Source organism: Acartia tonsa, chromosome 2 (assembly GCF_053477335.1).
Source record: "Acartia tonsa isolate MP-2025a chromosome 2, ASM5347733v1, whole genome shotgun sequence".
Lineage (NCBI taxonomy): Eukaryota > Metazoa > Arthropoda > Copepoda > Calanoida > Acartiidae > Acartia > Acartia tonsa.
Genome location: NC_137261.1, coordinates 29,913,553 through 29,935,440, shown reverse-complemented (window position 1 = coordinate 29,935,440; position 21,888 = coordinate 29,913,553). Strand labels below are relative to the sequence as shown.

At 31.1% G+C, this 21,888-nt stretch overlaps 1 protein-coding gene across 4 annotated transcripts in view; it reads left to right on the top strand.

The window, feature by feature from the left end:
- Positions 1-21,888, top strand: part of mbl (splicing regulator muscleblind) — a 166,017-nt gene that overhangs the window by 132,811 nt on the left and 11,318 nt on the right. For 3 of the 4 annotated variants that reach the window (XM_080150356.1, XM_080150358.1, XM_080150355.1), the window contains 2 exons: positions 3,333-3,527; positions 16,634-16,814. In XM_080150356.1, the coding sequence (XP_080006482.1) occupies positions 3,333-3,527; positions 16,634-16,814 (376 nt within the window). The remainder of the gene's footprint in view (positions 1-3,332; positions 3,528-16,633; positions 16,815-21,888) is intronic. The other variant, XM_080150359.1, reaches the window with a different exon arrangement.

The following is a 21,888-nucleotide window of genomic DNA, read 5'->3' as shown; positions in this document are numbered from 1 at the left end:
GTCCTACCGTTTCAGTGCTTCGCTTTTATGGATGTTGTCATCCTTGTTTTAAATAACAGTGGCTGCGCTTCAACCCTCTTGGGGTTCTGTCAAAAACTAAAGAAAATGTTTTTTTTTAAATTTCCCAAACCACACAAATACCTAAAAAGTACAAGGCAAACCTTAACGTCATTTTTAAAAAAATATTACTTCTTTTGAATTTAGTTACTATAATTTCCCAATTAAAGAACTTTTCTAAATAAAAGTCAGATTAATTGTTACTTCGACCTTTTCAAAACACTTGACCAACTTACAATTTTATTTATTGCATCGTTTTATTCAGTATGACTGAGAGTCGGTTCTAGTCCAGAGGATATTAATCGTTTGCAAAGCCATACTTAAATATACAATACTTCAATCAGATTTACGTAAAAAATTACTTTATAAGAAGAGTGTGAATATTGGGATAATGGACGTGAAATCTTTAATACGGAACAGTCATACAGAAAAGGGAAAAACGAAGAAAAGCTTTGCTGCTTAAAAAGTATTTTCAGTAATTTTAGCGGGTTAAATTCTTATTGTTTTATATATAAGACCGAAAAAAAAATTTTATTACCTAAAGTGCATGAAAAAAAAAATAGTATTAAAAGCTTGACATATTTATTAATAATATTATATTATATTATACATTTCCTCTTGCTTTTCATTCAAAACTAACAAAAATAAGCTCAGAGACTATTTCGATTGTACAAATTTTAACATTTAAATTTGCAACATGAATTTATGCATGAAATTTTCACACATTTTTTAATACACAATTAACAAAGTATAAAAAACATAATTCTATCTTTAATTGGAATGTTTATTTATGATTTTTTTGTCCAGTTTATTATGATTTAACTTCTCAAATTTTAGATTGATTTTTATAAGCTATTTGTAGCCAAAATGACCGTCAAAATAATAATGTTGCTAGATCGTTATTGCTGCGCTGCAAATGGACAAACTTATCTTTGTTAACTTTAATTGAAATTGTTTAATTCATTAGAACAAAAAGGATAGATTTTTATTGTTTAAAAAATAAGAAATTCAACTTAGATAACATTTTTATTTTCTGGTTGTTTGAAAACCTTTATTCTTGGTAAATACTGGTGGGGTCAAGGATTTTTCTAGGACAAGAACCCATAAATTGTACACCTCCACGTAATTTTTTCCAAATCCCTAAAGATTTTGCAGAAATGGGAAAAGTGTACATTTTCTGTTCTTTTATTATAATATTATTCTTGCTTCTCTCACTTTCTTTTTACACATTTGTGTATTTATACAAATTGTGTTTTAAGAGGGGAAATACGTTTTTGTTCAATATGATTTCATTGTTTTTTTTTCTTTAAAAATTAAAAAGGATATCTTGTTCTTTATTATTAGCGAAGCTAATTTATGATTCAATATGTCCGTTCTTCCGACAAACCCCAAACTGTCCAGTTTTGAGCAAGACGATTCCAGTGACGTCATATACGTTTCGGGAAAGAAAAAGGGAAGGGGGGAAGTAAATCTCTTCAAAAGAGATGGGAGAAAAGGGAAGAGATTTTCTTCCCCCTTCCCTTTTATATGACATCACAGGAATCGTCTTGCTCAAAACTGGACAGTTTGGGGTTTGTCGTTCTTCCGTCTGTTAGACTGTAACACAAACAATTTTAGAGAAACGGCTAAAATTTCTTGTATTGTTACAACGCTTGGCCAATTATCTTGATTGACGGCCAAACTTTGAAACCTTTGACCACTTTTTTGGAGACACTATAAAAATGCTTCTTCTTATATAGATTGCTATGAGCAATGAGGATCTACTCAATAATGTACCACGTATTTACGTCTGTATGTCTGTCTTTTTAAATAAGATTCTTATTTTTGGTAATTCCTTGAAACTACTCTATAATTCACTTTTCCTCTAAAGTGGTCAACAGCTTATCTGATAGCGTAATTCCTCTTATTCGTTCAGAGAAAAAAATAATGTTATTAATCAATCTAGGTTTTATATGAAAATAAATATGCTTAAGATATTTTGTATAAGGGGAAAACATTTGATAATATTATCTAGTCATATATACATTTAATGTGTGTATGTAGATTTAAAGCAATAATTCTAAGCAAAGCAAAGTACATATATTTGGCGATCGGGGATAGATAATTAATAATTTTAATCCTAAATTGTTGTGCTATAGATTATTGTGTTTTTATTCTTTTTATGCTAAATTCAAAACCTTTTTTTTTCTTCTTAAAATGAAAACATATTCCAAAGAACTATTTGTCACAAGTAGAACACAATTAAAATTTATGAATAATAGTCCTTTGTCCCCCTGAGTAGATACATATATATAGCAAATGATACCAGTTGGATTTTATAGCCGGCATTAAGTAGCTTCTCTTCATCATAAATCAGCACAAAACAGATAAAATATAAAGAGACTATTTTTCCTCCACTTTGTAACTTTGCTGCTTTAATTTGCCATGGAAAGAATTATAATTTTCTATTGGTGAATCACTCATAAAAGTTTAGTTGAGGTTTTGTAAATTAATGTTTCTAAAACATATTGTGCCTGATTTTAAGCTTTTTTCCTGCTTTTTAGATAGTTAATAGGCAAAATTATCCAAAAATGTTTTTTGTTGCTAAGTTACTTTAAGTCAATTATCTTGCATTTAATTCTGCAATTATTTATCAGATAAAAAGAATCATTAAGACAAAACTGATATTTTAGTAAAAGAAACTGTTAAAGCTGCCTTTTTATGTCGTCTGTGTCATGTGTTAGCATTGCAAATAAATGTTGTTGTTTCTTTTTGTAGAAAAAGCTAAAATTTTGATACAAATAGTACTTATATGTATATAACTGTATATGTATATGTGCTAATATTATTATTTATTTGTACTGCCAAACATATTTAGTTTTATTATTGGTTATTTTCTACATTTTATAGCCTAGAAGTGTACTTAATATAGATTTAATATCAAGCTTTAATATTTAACATAAAAAATGGTTTGCTATGGTATATTAAGTATATTTCTAGGTTAAAATTGTATCTACATGCCTTTAAAAAAAATGTTGTGTATTTCTAAAGCTGCCTTACATTGCCTCATTTCAACAGGGACGTGCACATGAAAAGTTGTGGGTGTTTTTTATTATATTTGTTCTTTGAGTTTTCGAAACTATTTCAAAATCTTTTAAAACCACACAGAAGCTTTTTATTACTTATAAACTTCTAAAATTCGTGTGCACGCCACTGGCCTGAAAAAATGTGCTCAAATAAGCGGCGCCGCCCAACTCCTACTTGTTCTATGCTATTGCTTGCTTGTGCTGCTCTAGGCCGCCATGATGCTAACCGGAATGTTGGTGCCCGGCCTCCCCCCGTCTTTGGAGCGAGTGGGGGAGCTGGCCGCCCCCCCGCCGCCGCTGGCTGCCCAATCGCTAGCTAGCCTGGGCGCGGCCGCTCCCGCTACCCCTGCGGCTGGGAAAAAACGGCCTCTCGAGGAAGAGGAACAGCAACAGCTCCTTCACTTGGTATTAAAATCAACCAATACAATAAAACAGGGGTGTATATATTTCAATTTATTATCTTCCAAATTTTTAACATTTTTTAAACACGAAATAGGAATATATGCACCCCTGACAAAAGTATTTTTGCTGCTTAGTTTTATCTAATGCTTGTTTTCTTTTGTTTTTATTAATTTGCATGTTTTGCTTTTGTGTGCTTGCTTATAGTGTAGGTTATATTTACTACTTATGATATATTTAGTATCTAAAATTTAAAAAAAAATATTATGTAAATGTAATGGATTTAGGGCAAACATAATTTTGTTTTTCATTGTAACTCATGATATAAGTTAAGGTCTAATAGAAACAAAAAAATGATGTAGGTTTGTTTTTCTTTATTAGACTTCTTTCACTTCTAAACTAAACCTGGGTTTTCATTGGTCCTTAAAAGTCTGTCTAAAGAAATCTATTAATATTATGTTCACCGTTAAGTTTAATTTAGGCCTAAACTTGCCTTTAATAATGCTCTGGTATAACTTTGGCTACATTGAGATTGGCCATTAATTTTTTGATTTTTGGTTGACCCCTCAATTGAAAACTAGTCCATTGGGCCAGTAGGGCCAACTATTTAAAGCTGATATGGGAGTTCTTTAGTAAGAGCCTTTACATGACTATTAAGATAGTACTTAAGAAAAACTGGCTCTTGCTATTATTAACCTTTGTATTTCTACGAATAATTTAAAACCTTTAGACAATCAATTTGTAATCAATCAAAAAAGTTAAACCTCATGAAGACATTAAGGAAATTATTTTTTAACAGCATTCAAAGAAACACAATTTTTCTACAAAATATTGTCTATAAAGTAGTGGCTTATTGGTCATGGGAATCTTCCAGACATCTATCTTTCTTTTAATTTAGCATATAGTTGAACAAGTAATATTATAAATTTGCGTATAACTGTATAACTTGAAACCTGAGGTGGATTCTTAAAAAGATAGCCTAACAAAAAAATAGCCTAACATATTATTTTGTACAGGCAACACTTTCTTCATCCCCTTTTTACCCCCTCTTTACCCCCTTCCCATTTTTATTCTTAAAACAAGAAATAAGATGGTTGCCTGTATAATATAATATAATATTTTCATATAATTCCTTTTATTGTAGTTTATTTACTATTTTGTAAACTTTTTATTTCAATTTTGCTTAGAATGGAATTGTAATATTTTTCTCATTCTAAAAGTATATATAACGCCTATTTCTTATGCCTGGGTAATGATATAATTAAGTTCAAAGTTTTTATTCTCGTGGGTTTAAAAAATCGATTTTTTCAATAATTACCTGACAGAATTCAAAAAGTAAGGTGTCAAATTAAAGATCTTACTATTTTTGTTCATAATGGCCATTTTCTTCCTTTTTTTTGTTGCGTTTTAGTACCATAAAATCGACTTAATTTAAAAAAAAAAACTTAAATTACTCTAAAAATATGAGGTCTACAAAAAAAAACGATTGCATATCTGAATTCTATGGAAAATTTTACATCTACTACTTACTAAAAGCACCGGCTAGCTATAAAAATAAAAGTTAATACACCTTCTCTGCGTATAACTGTATAACTTGAAACCTTTGGTGGATTCTTTAAAAGATAGCTGGTGAGGCAAAATTGTTTTTGCGAAAAATCCTAATAAATCATATTTTTTGTTCACAAGCGATGCAGCGATCCTATTTTTTTATAATCCACCTCTGTATTACTACATGATACGATACATAAGTTTTTATTATATTTGCACTGCTCTTAGTAATTGCTACAATGTGATATTGGGGTTCTCACTTCAAACATTACATTTTATCTTTACGTGAAAATCAATAACATAACACAGGATAGCATTTAAAACGTTTTTTTTCATTCCGATTTGTTTTGCAAGAAAAAAGTACATATAAGAAAATTTAATCTTCATTAAAAAGGGATGACAACATCCATAAGTAGCGAAGCACAAAACGATTGTGCATTGACCTGTTATATCCTAGCCGTATATCTTGAATAGTAGCTAAGAAATTTACGTTTTCCCATAACAGTTATTTAAAGACGGACGGATACTTTTAATTATAGTGCTCTTAAACAAAAAAAATGGTTTGAATTGAAAGTTTTTAACAGAATAAAAACTAAAACCATTAAAAATATTATGCCTGAAATTATTTTGTATTTTTATGCATGTTTTTAGCTTTGTATGCTTCGCACTTTGGCTTGCATTAGATCCCCCACCCTTTGCTAATTAGTTAGATTTTTCAGGGCTCGGCAGCCGCGCATCCACCGCCTGTAAGCCTTAGAAAAGTCATTCTTTCACAATTAAAATCAGCTAGAAGTCTAAACCTGATCCAAATATGGCAACCCCTCCATATGGGTTTTAATTTGAGGCTTTGTCGCGGCTGGCGCGCGGCTACCGAACCGTGGATCTTTTTATATATTAATATACATTTTGTGTAAATATTATATAAGATTTAGGTTATTAAAAGCGAAGCTTTTCTATAATTAGGGTCGGTCCGTCCGTCCGTCCGAGATAGATAGCTTTTATTCGTTAATTTAGGCATGTTAGAATTGTCCTATCGATTTTAAACTTTGCATGATGATTCCTGTAGTAGTTAGGTACGATTTAGAAAGCGTAGCAACTCTATAATCATTACCATAATGTCCGTACGTCCATTTTAAACATGTTGATTTTTCTAATTTTTTAACAGCAAATGTGATCTAATTATCCGTTTGATATGATTTTTGGTATATTGATTCCTGGGACAACAAAGAAAAATATTTTAAGCGAAGCAACTCTATAATCAAATTCTAAAAATGTAAGTATGTCCATAAACTCAATAAACATTATCCTGTATCAAGAAGTTTTTCAACAAATTTACTTACAATTTTGCTTCGACTCTTATACTTTTATATTCTAATAATTCAGTTTAGACACTATACAAGTGTTAATGTCCGTTTGTCCTACCGTATCAGTGCTTCGCTTTTATGGATGTTGTCATCCTTATTTTCATTGGTTTTAATAGTTAGTTTATAGTAGTTAATTTACTTTATATAGAATTTAAAATAAGGATGACATCATTCATTAGTAGCGAAGCACCAAAGAAATTATGGAATTGAGTATTGGAAAAAGTGGGTTATATATCAGATGTTCAGTTTTCATAACAAAATAATATACAAAAACTTAAAGAAAAATAGGAAACCTTTAAAAAAAGGTTTAAGTGACGGAAAAATTCAGCTGTCAAACTTCAATGCATCCAAAATTCACATTTCCTTACGGACTGACGGACAGACAACGTGAATTATAGAGTAGCAGTGGCTTTAGTAAGTATCTCTGCATTATTCTGCAGTAGAATTGCGGTCTAGCCGCATAAACGAAGACTTTTCAAAAGAAAACCGACTGTTTAACCATATTATTGATGTGTGATATATTTAGAGTAGTTTCAATATTATTTTTCTATATCTTTTATTATTTACATTGTATGTTTACTAGAGGTTACGCCCCTAGCCTCTAGGGCTCTGTATTCGAAATAAGGGCCTAAAATAAACCGTTCCAAGACATAAATCTGAAAATAGTATGGCCTAAAACTCTGTGAAGCTTACCCAAAAATATGGAGTGGGGACAAAACACCTAATTTAAAAATGCCTAACTAAAAACACCTAAGTTTAAAAATACCTAATGTTAAAAACACCTACGTTAAAAACACCTAATTTATAAATGCCTAATTTAAAAACGCCTAACTAAAAATGCCTAATTAAAAATACCTAATTTTAAAAATGTCAAATTTTAAAAACGCCTAATTTAAAAATACCTAATTCTAAACTATCTAAACGCCTAATTTAACAATGCCTAATTCTAAAATATCTATTTTTTCACTACTTAAATACTTTAACCCCTTACAGTCGGGCCCCTTGCCGCACCTTAATCGGTCGGGGGGGGGGGGGGCGTTCAACGCCCCCCCTTATTATCTCAGTTCCTATTAGAGCTAGAGGGCTAAATTTTTTTGTGCAAGTCTATGGTTTGATAATGAATTTCCGACCTTTTATAAGTCTAAGTCAATTTTCGCTTCCTTCACCCTTTTATTTAACAACCTTTGTTTTTAGGTCTTTTTTTACTTAAAAATTTCAAACGGCTGTAACTTTCTTATTTTTGAATCTAGAAGAAAATTTTTTTTCCAGAAAATGTTTATCTTTATGTAAATTTTACATTAGAAATATCAAATATAAGTTTCAGCGGCCGCAGCTGTACTTGGCAGCTGCCAGCCGCCGCAGTCGGCGGGAAAACGGCGGCGGATCTTCATGAAATTTTAATACATTATGTATACATGTAAGAAAAGCTTAAGTTTAAAATCTAAAGTCTCTAAATTAAAAATTACCGCCACAGGAGCCTTTTAAAGATTTCTGGAGACCTGGAGGATCAGGACCTGCAGGATCATACCTGGAACCTGAAAGTGACTTGAACACCTGTATTTTATATAAGGATGTACTACTAGAGGATTTTTTAGTATTTTGGTATGATAAAATGCTTTGTTTTAGTCAAAAAAATATTTTTGCTCTTTATCTGGATGACCCTGCCAGGTTTGCTGGCATCCTGTGCCCGCCAGGATGGAGATATTCAAAAAATTTCAACTCTCAGTTATGTGTCATACCCATACTTAAAAAGTCAAGCAGTTTGGGCTTTTTATCTTTCACACACAGAAAATGAGATAGAAAAAACCGGATGGGGGGGCGTTCAACGCCCCCCCCCCCCCCAACCGTTAAGGGTTAAATTTTGATAACATTAATCCAATTGGCTGATTGTTCTTGCTGAAGGATCCAATATGGTTCATCTTTACAATGAAGCTTCCCGTAGGTCATGGGAAGGTTTATAACACTTTTTGGGAGGTTACCAACACCTTCCAATGAGAAATCGCCCTTTGAAAAAGTCTCCCCTTCCCCCCAGTTAGACCGCTACGGCTACTTAAAATTTATTTTCTTTGTCCTTCAACCTTTGATTTTACTAATTAATTTTTTTCTCATGTGAGGTGCCACAAACTAATCATAAAATTTTATTTTTAAAAGCGAAGCTTTTCTATAATTAGGGTCGGTCTGTTCGTACGCCCGTCCAGTTTTCTATTTCAAACTATATTTTAAAATTTTGGAAGGGGTCTTAACCCCCCTCCCCTCTCCCCCTCCAGACTAATTGAATTCCCCTCCGCACTGCAATCGGCCCTAGAGGACTCTAGGGGGCGTAGCCGCCGGTTTAATATATTCATTAACAGTTTTAAGATATGCTTAAAATTAGGTTTTTTTAAATTAGGCATTTTTAAACTTAGGTATTTATAGTTAGGTGTTTATAAAATTAGGTGTTTTGTCACATTAGGCATTTTTATAATTAGGTATTTTTAAATTAGACATTTTTAAATTAGGTATTTATAAATTAGGTGTTTTGTCACATTAGACATTTATAAAATTAGGCATTTTTAAATTAGGTATTTTTAAATTAGGTGTTTTGTCCCCACTCCAAAAATATAACTAAATCGGTTTTGTAGTTATTGAGATCTACAATAGGATGTACACGTCAATTTTCAGAAGTATATCTTTTAACATAATCATAGTTTCTAAATGATTTTATACAAAAATAATGAAAACCTTTATCTATAAATAGGTTGATAATTCAAATTTCAAAATATCTATTCTCTGTAAGCAGATATTTTAAGCCAAATTTTTAATGAATTTATATGGGGGTCAAACCTGATTTTATAAGTTCAATGTTTTAATATTTTTACAACAATGAACTTTTTTATTCAACCTTTTTGATTAAAAATTTATTTACTTGTCGATTTAACTTTGTCTGAGTGTGTGTGTGAACGTGTGTGTGTGTTTGCTCATAAATAAATATATATTAGGTTATTTTGTATATTTGTGTTTGTGTGGATTTTTATAAAAACAAGGAATTTTTACATAAGGTAGTGAATTAAATACAAATAGGTAAATTCGAGGAGGGGCAGGTATACGGAAGATAACCTTAGAAATTGTACATTTTTTGTTCTTCTTTAATGAATCTATTAACTCAAAAAGATTTAATTATATTGCTTTTGTCAACTGCCTTTATCGATATATTATTACTTTAGCTGGCTAAAATAATTACACCCCCTTCTCCCCTTCTACTGTATGAACGAACTGATCAATATATCCATGTATAATGTATATTCTATATCCATTACCAGTTTTCTATCCTCTAGTATAAACTCCTTGATAATGTATGTATGTGTTTTTGGTTATGTTTGCATGCTAGCAGCTTCTATTAACGTATACAGTTTATTGCTCTATAAAACTGAGAATGTATAATACAACCATTCTACATTTATTATAGAAAATCAAGCTTTGCATACAAACTCTGGGTTATGGAAAAATGTAATTAATTTTACAATATCAAGAGGGGGTGGGGGGACTACAGAGGTAATGGGGAGAAAGAAAGGAAACATAAAAAGGGGAGTAAAAGCAATAAGAAAACAAAGAATTTTATGACTTTTACATAAGTAGGGGAAAGGGTTAAGGATTTAAGTGTGAAAACAATTATACCAATATTCTTTTTTTTATTAATTAAAAGCATATTTATGCTTTATGTATAAACTTTTTACCCTAATAATCCTAATCAAGATGAATAACAAGGATAGTTAGTTTCACCAGAGAGGTTTTTTTTAAATTTTCTTTTTAGTTCTTTTTCTGTTTACCTTAGAATTTCTTCTGTTAATCTCTTATAGGTAATTACGTTGTTCCCATCTCGTCTTGAATTTTCATTAGACTGACTTAGATATACAGGGTGGGGCAAATAAGACCGGACAAATTCTAACTTCTTAACAAATGAACATAAAATCGTCAATTTTAAAGATTTTATTGAATTTTGAAAACTGGCAAGCAAAATAGGTATATGACTATAAGATTATTCAATAAAATCGCCACCAGCCCTAATCACCGCCACTACCCGCCTCCTCAACCGCCGGCAGGTCCAGGTCAAAATGTACCTGTCCAAGCTGGCGAAGTTCTCCTTGATTGTGGCAATGAGGGAGGTCTTTGTGGTATGGGCACGTCTATTGGGGCATGCTTCAAAGTAGCCACAGGCCCAAAAGTCCATTGAATTAAGATCAGGCTGCTGGGAGGCCATATATCCTTAGGAACGTGAGTAACCGCAGGATCCAAATTCGCCTAACTTTCAAGCTACCCTTAGACACGGAGGATCTTATTTGGACCACAGTTGAGCTAGAACGGCGTTCTTTACCTTTTCGGAAATGGCATAAGGTTTTATCTAGGGTTGTCAGCGCAACCCATAGTCTAAAATGAGTTTTAAAGTTCAATATAGGTCCCTGAAGTCAAGAACCGAGATATTTTCACGAATTTTTACATCTCAAAATCTGCCCCGTTTCACTTTGCTGGAGTACTACGGCCAAGCCATTTCAGATAGAGAGCTCTAGTCTTTTCTAGTGTCTTACTAATGTGTCTAACAGTATCCCCAGAAGGTTGCATAACTCTACCTCACCTACAGATGGACTGAGGTCAGATTTAGTGGGCCCTTGTCGAGAATCCATATTAAACCACCGGCGCATTTGGAATCTGCCTTGTTGAACATATGCGCGGCTAGCTCGTTGTACACGTCCATCTTCGTCCAAAGATTTTTTTATGCTTAAAGGTCATTACCTAAGCTTTTTATAGTGTGGTAAAACTTGCTGATTGGTCAAGTAGTTTTGGCGCTATGGCCGTTTAAAGTTTGTCCGGTCTTATTTGCCCCACTCTGTATATACTAAAAGAAAAGCTTAACTGTTTATCATATCTTTCTCTGGTTGCTTCACACAATTTTGGTCTTTTTAAATGAACGTAGACGTTATAATAGAAGGCTATTTATTGCATGACCTAAAATGTTATTTTATAATAGTTATTAAGATATCATTTGATATACATCAAATTATTTTATGGAAATATTTTGGAAATTCTATTATCATATTAATAATAAAAAGAGTGTTTCAACTTATTATTGAATAAAATTCTTTTACAAATTTTTATCTGTAATTCTGTAGAATTAGTAAAAAAAGAATAGGATAAGTAAAGGGACGGAGAAGGGATGGGAATTATAGATGAATAGAGGGGAAGGGAAAATCTAAGGTAACTTAAGAGAGGAGATAGTGATGTGGAAGTAAAAATTAGGCAAGAAAGAAAAAGTACAGACACTATTAGAGTAGCCTTGCTACACAAAATAAATTTACTTTTAATGAAATTCTCCAGTTTAATCTATAATATTTTTTTACAACCAAACTTTTATGATGATTTAAATATACATGGTTGTTGGGGAAAGGCATTTTGATGTGCGTGTGTGTTTCTGTGTGTGAATATTTATAGGGGTGTGTGTGTGAGGGTGAATATTTATTTGTGTGTGTGTGTATTTAGGTATGAAAATGATGAAACTGTGGAAAATAACAGATTTTTATGGTCCATTCCGTCTTAAATCTGTCCCATAAAATCTGGGGTGCTTTATTCATAGAAAAAAAGAAAGAATACTAGCTACCACGAGCTAAAAAAAAATTATCCAACTTGAAAACGTTGAATAAATGAAAGAAATAATTAACAATGTAAATTTTTAAAAAATTATAGCTTGAATTGTGGTTACTTTATAAAAACAAGGATGACAACATCCATAATAGCGAAGCGCTGAAACGGTAGGACAAACGGACATTAACACTTGTTTAGTGTCTAAACTGAATAATCAGAATATAAAAGTATGAGAGTCGAAGCAAAAATGTAAGTAAATTTGATACAAGATAATGTTTATGGACATACTTACATTTTTAGGACTTGATTATAGAGTTGCTTCGCTTATAATATTGTTCTTTGTTGTCCCAGGAATCATATACCAAAAATCAGATCAAACGGATAATTAGATCACATAAAAATTTGTTTTTAAAAAAGTAGTAAAATCAACATGTTTAAAATGGACGTACGGACATTCTGGTAATAATTATAGAATTGCTACGCTTTATAATTCGTACCTAACTACTACAGGAATCATTCATACCTTAATAATAGAAAAGCTTCGCTTTTAAAAATGCTTTACAGTTTAGGTAAAGTAAAGATTTTAACTAATTTTACAAAAAGCTATTATTGGTTAAATATTGTATACTACTAACAAGATTGGCTACCTGTCTATTCCTCTATAATAGTCTATGTATGTAGAGTTTAAACCACAGATACACAAATTCAGGGAAAGGGATAAGGTATCGGAAGAAGAACTATTTTTCCCAAAATTTTCACATATTTTTGAATACCTAACCGGCATGATATTTGACAATGAATGGAAGTATTAACACTTGGAACCTTCTCCAGATTATTATGTACTCTAATGAAGTAAAACTTGTACAATAACTCTCCCCACATCCCCTCCTCTCCTACTGAATAAACGAACTGACCAATAAGTGATGTCTATGTTAGCAACCTAAATGACGCCAATTTTCCCCTGTCATGTCATCCACGTATTCATTAAAAATTGGATGAAAAGAGGGCAGAACTTTTTCTTGAGATGCGATATCCCTAACCTTGGGCAAACATTAGACACCAGTTTTATCCCTCGGATTTACCACACAGAACTTTCCTTCCCATATTTAGATTAATAAATAATATCAATTTATGCATTACTAGCGGATACGCCCCTAGAGGCCTCTAGGGAAACGTAAAATTGTTTCTTTTTAATCTATGTTAAAATCATAAATTTACTGAAAATATTTTTGGCGATTTCTTTGGTGAGGGTGGTGATACCCTTCCCAAAATAGTTAAAACTTTTCCAGGACCTATGAGAAGCTACCCTGTAAAGGAGAACCATTGCGATTAATTTAATTTCATATATTTAATATTATTTTTTATAAGGAGTTGTTTTCTAGGATAAACATGGGGAAGAGTGAAGGGTTGATTTCCATCCATTCCCAAAGTTTAAACCCCTACACCCCTCCCACTTTTTAAAATAATCTTAATTTTTATTTTTTTATTTTCTGTTTGTAGATATTTTTTGAAAAAATTAGTGTTCTATGTGGGAGAAAAAAAGAGTTTTAGAATATAAAGTGACTTTTTAGTGCACTAAAAAGAGCATAAACTGTAGTAGTAATGTACATTGTACTTGCATCTTTAGTTCAGGTTACTATGGTCAATGCAATTATTAAGGGCTGGATACATTTTTGTCAAAATGTATCCAATGTGATACACTTTCCTCATTCTATAAATAATTAAATATATTTTTTTTTCAAATGGTCAAATAGTTTTCATGGTAAAATTTATTCAATAGTAATAATTAGAATAAAAGGAGTTTGATTTAAATCATCGCTACTTTTAAATTGTTAGTTTCTTTTAACTTAAAATCTCTTATACATAAAACATATGATCCTTATATTTGAATACTTTACACTTTTGTAAAAGCGTCTAAGAATATATTTGCACTTCGTTATTTTAAAATACCCAGAAAAAGGACATTTTTAAAACTATGCAATATTTTTTGCAAGCCTCAAAAAACTGTTGCAAATTTGCTTGGCCGTGAAAAATAGCATGCACTACACTGCACACATGAGAGTCATAGTTGGGTCAAAACAGGGTATTAGGAATATAATATCCTCTAAAATACACAAATTTTTCCCTCTAACCCTTTTAAGGATTTTGTTAGATGATAAGATGTGTTCTTAAAAGCGAAGCTTTTCTATAATTATGATCTGTTCGTCCCTCCGTCCGTACGTTACGGTTGGCTCTTAATGAAGATTTAGCATGTCAGAATTGTCCTATTGACTTCAAGCTTTGTTTGATGATTCCAGTTAGGTAAGATTTGGAAAGCTTAGCAACTCTTTAATCGTTACCACAAAGTCCGCAAGTCCATGCTGATTTTTAACTTTGAACATTTTTTGTATGATATAAATTTATATTATCTATCTGATTTGGGGAATGTTGATTCCCAGAACAACAAGGTAAATATTATAAGCGAAATATCTTAATAATCAAGTACTAAAAATGTAAGTAATTCCTTAATTAGTATTTAAGCAATTCTTTCATTCAAATAAGTTTAGATTTAAAAATTAATATTCTGCTTACAAGTTCTACAAGTGTTTGTCATACCATCTAATTTTAGGCTTTACTTTTAAGGAAGTTGTCATCATTGTTTTCTGTCCTGTCTTCAATTTTTTTATGCATATATACCTTGTTCCTTGGCAATTCTTGCCATTAAATATAAATCTTTTTAGAGATTCATTGCAGGTCAAATAGTTTGAGATTTAAATAAACAATGTATATAGTATACGTGGATACATTGACAGGGGTAATTTTCTCGTTAATTTCGTTCGCTAATATGGACCTTATTAAAAGAACAGTTCGTTCATAGAATAGGAGGGGAAGGAATGGGGTAAGGGGTGGCTACGGGTGTATCGTTGTTTTAGCCAGCTGTAAATATCACTTTATTAGAGTACATGTAAATTTGGTGCATCATTCCAGTAACAATATATCGTTTTTTTTATTTAAATACACTGCACACTCTTGGAAACAAATATTCTAAAAAAAATTAAGAACTGGGCAAATGATTACTACAAAATAAACCTTATAATAAATTAAAGTTCAAAGAGATCTAAAGGGATGAGATAATAGCAGATAAATTGATGTACATCCCCAATGATGATACACAGAATCACTCCATTTATAGATTAGAATTAGTGGTTGAAGCGTTAATGAATCCCCCCCTCTCTCTCTCTGAATTAAAGTACCTAAAAATTTTAGGCTTTTATTTTCTTCGAGACATAAATTAATAATAACTAATGTATCACTCTATAAAAGCACTAGTGGCTTCGCCCCTAGCCTCTAGGGGCTTTGCCTTAAGAGGTATAATTACATCTTCTATTACTTACCCAGCAGAACGGATCACAAATTTTCGCGCCTACCCAGCAGGAAAACATTTTGCGATTAAATTCGCAAAATTCGTAAATTTCGTAAAATTCGTAAAATTCATAAAATTCATAAAATTCGTAAAATTTGTAAAAAAAATAAAAATAAAAAATGGGGGGGCGATTTTTTTGTTTTTGGGGGGGTTGGGGGTGTCCCACCCCCCAAGAAAATAGCTTAAAACCACCGCAGGACCAATAGGTATATACCCTGAAGAGTAGAATCCGATCGGTTCAGTGGTTACCGAGATCTTAAGCTTCAGACGGACAGACAGACGGACAGACATCGTTCTACTTTGTATTATAGATAATTGCCTGATTTTTAAGTCTTCATTATGGCAACCTTAAGCATTAATAAAAATTACTGAAATATTTATTATTTGTGTCTGAATTGTTGGTCTTTTGGCAAACTTGTCCCTTTCTGTATACTTCTTTTACTCAGGCAGGGAGAGGACATTGGGCTGTTTGTTACACTAGTCTCCAAAGTTTTATAATAACGTTTTCTTATTTGTTGGCTTAACAACTTTGGGGACTTTTTATTGAATTTTGATTGGTTGGCTTATTAAGTTAAGTGTCCAAATGTATCAACCACTTATTGTAATCACTGTATCATCATTGGGGATGTACATCAATTTATCGGCCATTGTCTTATCCTTTTAGATCCCTGTCTTTTACTATACTGTGAAACATATATATCTATTGTAATGTTTATAGCGAGTTCTCATGTTTTTATGTAAAATAAACTTTATATGCAATAAAAACAATTTTATTCTTCAATTGCTAACTTTTTTTTACTGCTCTTAAAACTTTTTCTGATATGGTATTTGGTGGATTATATTTGAAATTTTTATTGCTAGCCTATTTTATGCTTTTTTTTGCATGCTTTATATCATTATATGTATCTTATGGTTTTGGTTTGATTGTTTCTCTTTTAGATTATTTCAACGCATGCATGAAATTTAATTTTTCAAGTAAGATAGAATATTGTAATTATGGGTCATTTTTGAATCTGCTTAAAATGCTTTAAAGAAACTTTAGAAATACATTTTTATCAAATTTTTTATAACAGTAAATAAGTAATAGAAAAACAAAACCTTTTTTATTAAAAATTACTTTTATTTTATAGATTAGTGTTAGTAAATTACTTTATGTAGTTTTTGACCTTTGTATACCTTTTTAGACGCTAGCAAACGGAAGCCTGGTACCGTATAAGCGCCAAGCGGCGGCCAGTGATAAGACAGGTCAGCCTGTGTACCAGCCCCATGCACAGCCTGTGCCGACACAACCACAACCCCAACAACATCAGATCCATCAGTTCCAACAGCTAATTCAGATGCAACCAAGTTTAGTGCCTGTCACATGTAAGTAAAATCATTTAATCACTGAATATTTTCGCGAGTTTCTTTCATATGTTCCATCATGTTTCATCTTTTAGGTTAGTTTGTACGGCATAGTTTTTTTTTTAAATTAAAATCAAATCTTTAGGCTTATAAATCATGTTTAAAACCTTTTATATGTTAAAAGGTTTGGTGATTATTTTGTATTTTACTGTTGAATGTGACACAAATTTCCTCATTTAGATATGATTAACTTTGTTAAAAGTTAAGCTTTTTCTAAAATTAGGTTTGGTCCATCCATACGTCTGTCTGTCCTTAACGGTTATCGCTATATATTTTAAGCAAGGCATCTCTACAATCAATTTCTAAAAACGGAAGTATGTTCTTTTATTGTATCCTGAATTTACGCAATTTTTCAACAAATTTATGCTCTCCTTATAAAGTTCTGACACTCTACATTGTTTCTTTGTTCTTCTTTCTGATTTTAGAGCTTCGCTTTTATGGAAGTTGTCATCCTTGTTAATTATTGAGTGGGATTTTTCAATGATGTCTTGATATGGTAATGGTAAGTGTGAAAGCATCTATAAGCATCCATCAATTAGACAACAAATACGACAGTGACAGAGATATAAATATTGAAAACAAAACTAAAACAAGATTAGTTTTCACAAAAAGTTTTGCCTTTTTGAACTAAAAAAAGACTACTGTGCTTTCGCGTAAAAAAAATACAAACCTAGTGTTCTAGATTGATTCAAAGGACTTACAAATGACTAGAAAGCTCTAAAGAAATTTAATTGTTGAAAGTGAAAAGTATTTGCCTTTCTTTTCAAAGACATAAAAAAAGTAAGGATTAGTTAGATTAAAAATGTACATATCAATACGGTTAATTTCCTATAAAATCTAACAGGCATATTGACATTTTTTCTAAAAACCTCAAAAGTGGTCCTAAGCACGTTACATTAACGTCTCACCGTCTAATTTAAAAGCTCTCTTTTACTCTTAAATTTTTATTTTATTCTCATAGTTCGTTCATCATAATCCAGCACCTTGTAGTGCAAATAATTATGAGCATATGCACTCCTTAATCAAAATAATAATCTTGACTAGACTTTACCAGGGAGGGAGGGGTCATTGGGCTGTTTATTACACTAGTCCCCATAGTTTTGGCTTAACAACTTTAAGGACTTTTATTAAATTTTGATTGGTTTATTTATTAAGTTAAGTGTTCAAACGTTTTAACAATTGAATGTAATCTACAGAAAGGTTATTTTGTTGGTGATGTACTTCAATTTATCGGTCATTGTCTTATCCCTTTGATACCTGAGATTTCAGGCGTTTTATTATGTGACTCACCCATTGCAAATAAAGATAGTAGAACAAGTAGATCAATTAAGGTAAACGAAAGGTATTTTTCTATTATGGCTACGTAACCGATTGAAAAAACATTTATCGTATTGGAAACAATTTACCGCAAATTTTAAACATTAAAAAACATAACAGTGAAAATAGTTTTAGGAGTCCCTTGTGGGCCCCTTCGGCCTCTCAGGGCTAACAAAACTGTTTTAATTTTATTATCCGCGAAAAGCTGTCTTTAATACGATGCGACACCTAATTATTTGAAACTTCGAAATATGAAACCTTTTACCGGATCGAACCTTCCCAAAAATATCCTAAAATTGCGTTTTAACAAAATATTTCCAGAAAAATTATGTCATGATATTATTTTTATGATGAATAGGAGTTTTAAAAACTTTTATTATTTTTTAACTAAATAATAAAATTGTAATATGATAAACTCTACAGTCAAATATCAAGAAATTGAAAATGTAAATATTTTATGTAAATAATGACATCATTTTAACTAATGTATTACATCAATTAAAACAAGGATAAAAACATTCAAAATTAAGATAGATCAACAAATTTAACAATTTCAAAAAGTATTAGTTAAAAAGTATTGGTGCTTAAATATCAAAAAAGCAGAATTTATTAAGACTCGGCAGAAAGGCTTACAGGCAGCTGACGCACGGCTGCCGAGCTCTGAGTTATAAATCTGTCATGTTATAAGATTATACCTTATTGTTCCTTGAAACTAAATACATGTTAAAATCTATATGACAATTCTCACATTACCATCAGAGCTATCCGTCCTATCATGCGGACAGACCAATTCGCCATAACTGTAAAAAAGCCTCTCTCCTAAAAATAATCTTAATTGTTGTAAGTTTTAAATAGAATACAAATTGAGAAAATAAAAGTACATATCAGTAAGAGTGCGATTTTGTGCAAATTTTCTTATTTTTGCGTAGGATCAATCTGGCAAATTCAAGATCTTGCATAAAGGATGGATATTTGCTTAATCTTTCAGCAATCAAATCAATACAAAAAAGAGGAAACAACAACAAAAATTACGCCATACTGGCCTATCATCGGTCAATAAAATGTATATTGGCCTGTCATTGGTAATTTAGTTTATTTTTATACTTTTGTGTAATTGTAATCAATAAGGTAAATAGTGCAAAATTGGAAATGACTCCGAGATTTGAGAGTCAGAAAATTTTTTCTGTTTTAAATCTCTATCAACGAGAAAATTAAATTGAAAAATGTGTACATAACTATGGGTTAATTGGTGTATTGATATTATCACCATATGCGTTGCATACTTTTATTTTAATTTCATAATCTTTGTCAATATATGTAGATTGTCGGGTATACATTGATAGTAGCATCTCAAAAAGTATTGTATTTTCCCTGAGTGTCCATATTTTTAAAATTAATTGAAAATAAGTGTTGGAGGTTTTCTGTGCCCGATAAAGTTTGATTTTATACTGAAATTTGTACTGTTTTTAATTAATTTTATAATTGAAATTAGGAAGGCCTGACATCCTCTTTTTTAATCCTCTTATGTTTTATCCCCCCCCCCCCCCCCCTAAAAAATATTAATCCAATATTATTTTTCCTTAAAATAAAGGAATATTTTTTATCTAATCATTATCTAATCTAAAAGTTAAAAACATTAAAATATCAATAGTATTTAAAATGTATACTTTGTAATTAACGATATGTAATTAGTTGGATTTTCATTTACTCTATATAATCCTTATACTAAAGTAACAGGATGTTTGTTTGTCTGTGTGTCTGTATCGAAGGATCTCGCTAACCGCTGAACCGATCGGGTTCTCCTTATCAGGGTAGATTCTCATGGATTCTGGGAAGGTTTATAACTATTTTGGGGGAGGGTATAACCACCACCCAAAGAGAAATGACAAAAAATCGAAAATTTTTAAAATATACGGGAGACTTCAACGTAACATAAAGAGAATCGTAACATAAAGAAGTAACGTAGAGACTTTAACAAACAAAAACATCTAAAGTGCCACTAGAGGCCTCTAGGGGCGTAGCCACTAGTATAAAACTAAAGTAATACACGCAGCTGACTAAATTAACGATACCCCCAATCCACCTTCTTCGCCCCATCCACTGCCATCCTACTGAATGAACGAACAGACCTACAAATAAGGTTTATATTAGCAACATAAATTGGCGACAAATTTCCCCCTGTCAATATATCCATGAATTCTATATCCATTTATGTAGTACCACTGTCATTAGAGATTGTAGAATTGTATTGCGATGGTGGTTTTCACTGTGAGAATAATTGTTGTATAAGAATTAAAGAATTAGCCTGGCCAAGACTACGAAGAGGAAGTGTGGGGGGGGGGAGAACAAAGCAATTTGCATATTTATTTGCAATTTATTGAACCCTGGTACTTGCTGACTGAAATACAAAACCACAAATTGAAAAATAAATTAATGTGATAAAAAATTAATTATTTTTTCAAAATTTATAAATGATTATAAATAGAAGTTTGATTTTCAATTCCAAGAGTATGAATTTGAAATTTAGATATTTTGCTGTAGTTATGTGGTATGGGCGTGGTTTAGAATACAAACAAGGAAAACAGATTAGAAGAATTATTATGCATCAAATCGTATTATAGACAGTAATTTTTCAGTATTTCTGTTTTATCTGTCTATTAATAATAAAAACCATAGCAAAGTTTGAAAGTAATATGACTGTTTTATATAAACACAGATCTTGTTTATATGACAGTGCGCCTTAGGAATTTTAAAAGAATTGATCTTTTCATACAATACAATATTACAAACATACAATATAATACAATATTACATTCTAAGTAATAAGATAGCATTGCAATTTTACTTTAAATATTATATCAAATTAATTAATCATTGTACCATTAAATTATGTTCAACAAATATATTCTTTATGAAATCAATATGTAGGCCTCACTAATATTAAGCCATCCTAATTAGCCTTAGCTTTAACGAAATTTAGCCTAAGCCGCGATAAAATGCGCTGCTTCGAGGAAGAGCCAAGGGTGTTAGTTATAGAGTTGCTGTTGTATAAAGGGAAAAGTAGGTTGCGGGTAAAATCCGTAAAGGTTATGTGTTTTAGATTAAAAACAGTAGTAGAACGATAAAAATTTATGTTAACTTTTTTTTGTAATTTGTTGTCTATAGTTCTTTTCAATTAAAAATACACATGTTTAGTGAATATTATTGTTCTACTACTATTTTTAAGCCTTATTATAAACACATCATCTTAATTACAGAGATAAGTCCAATTTTTTTGGCTGATTTTCAATTTAATAAAAATAGAATAGAATTTATTAACTAATGCAATACATTTAAATTATTAAATATACATATAAAATCATATTTTAAAAATTGCATAGCAAGGAGTAATTAAGCCTTGGAGTAGGCCGTAAATTTACCCCTTTAATTGATTTCATTTATCATTTTATTTATAGCCAGAAATTACAAAAATTATTTATTATATAAAGATATTTACACGAATTTAATAGATCAATAATTAAGTGGGTTGACTAAATAACTATTTACAGTTACAGAAGTTGGTACAGATTTTATTTCTTACAGGAAAAGCATTTTCTTTTGTTGCAATGAAATGATTTATAATTTAAAAGATAATCTTTTTTAATCATGGACAATGATTTCTTTACAGAGTCTGAAAGCCTTATTTCATTTCTCAAGTTATTCCAAAGTTTTGGAAATG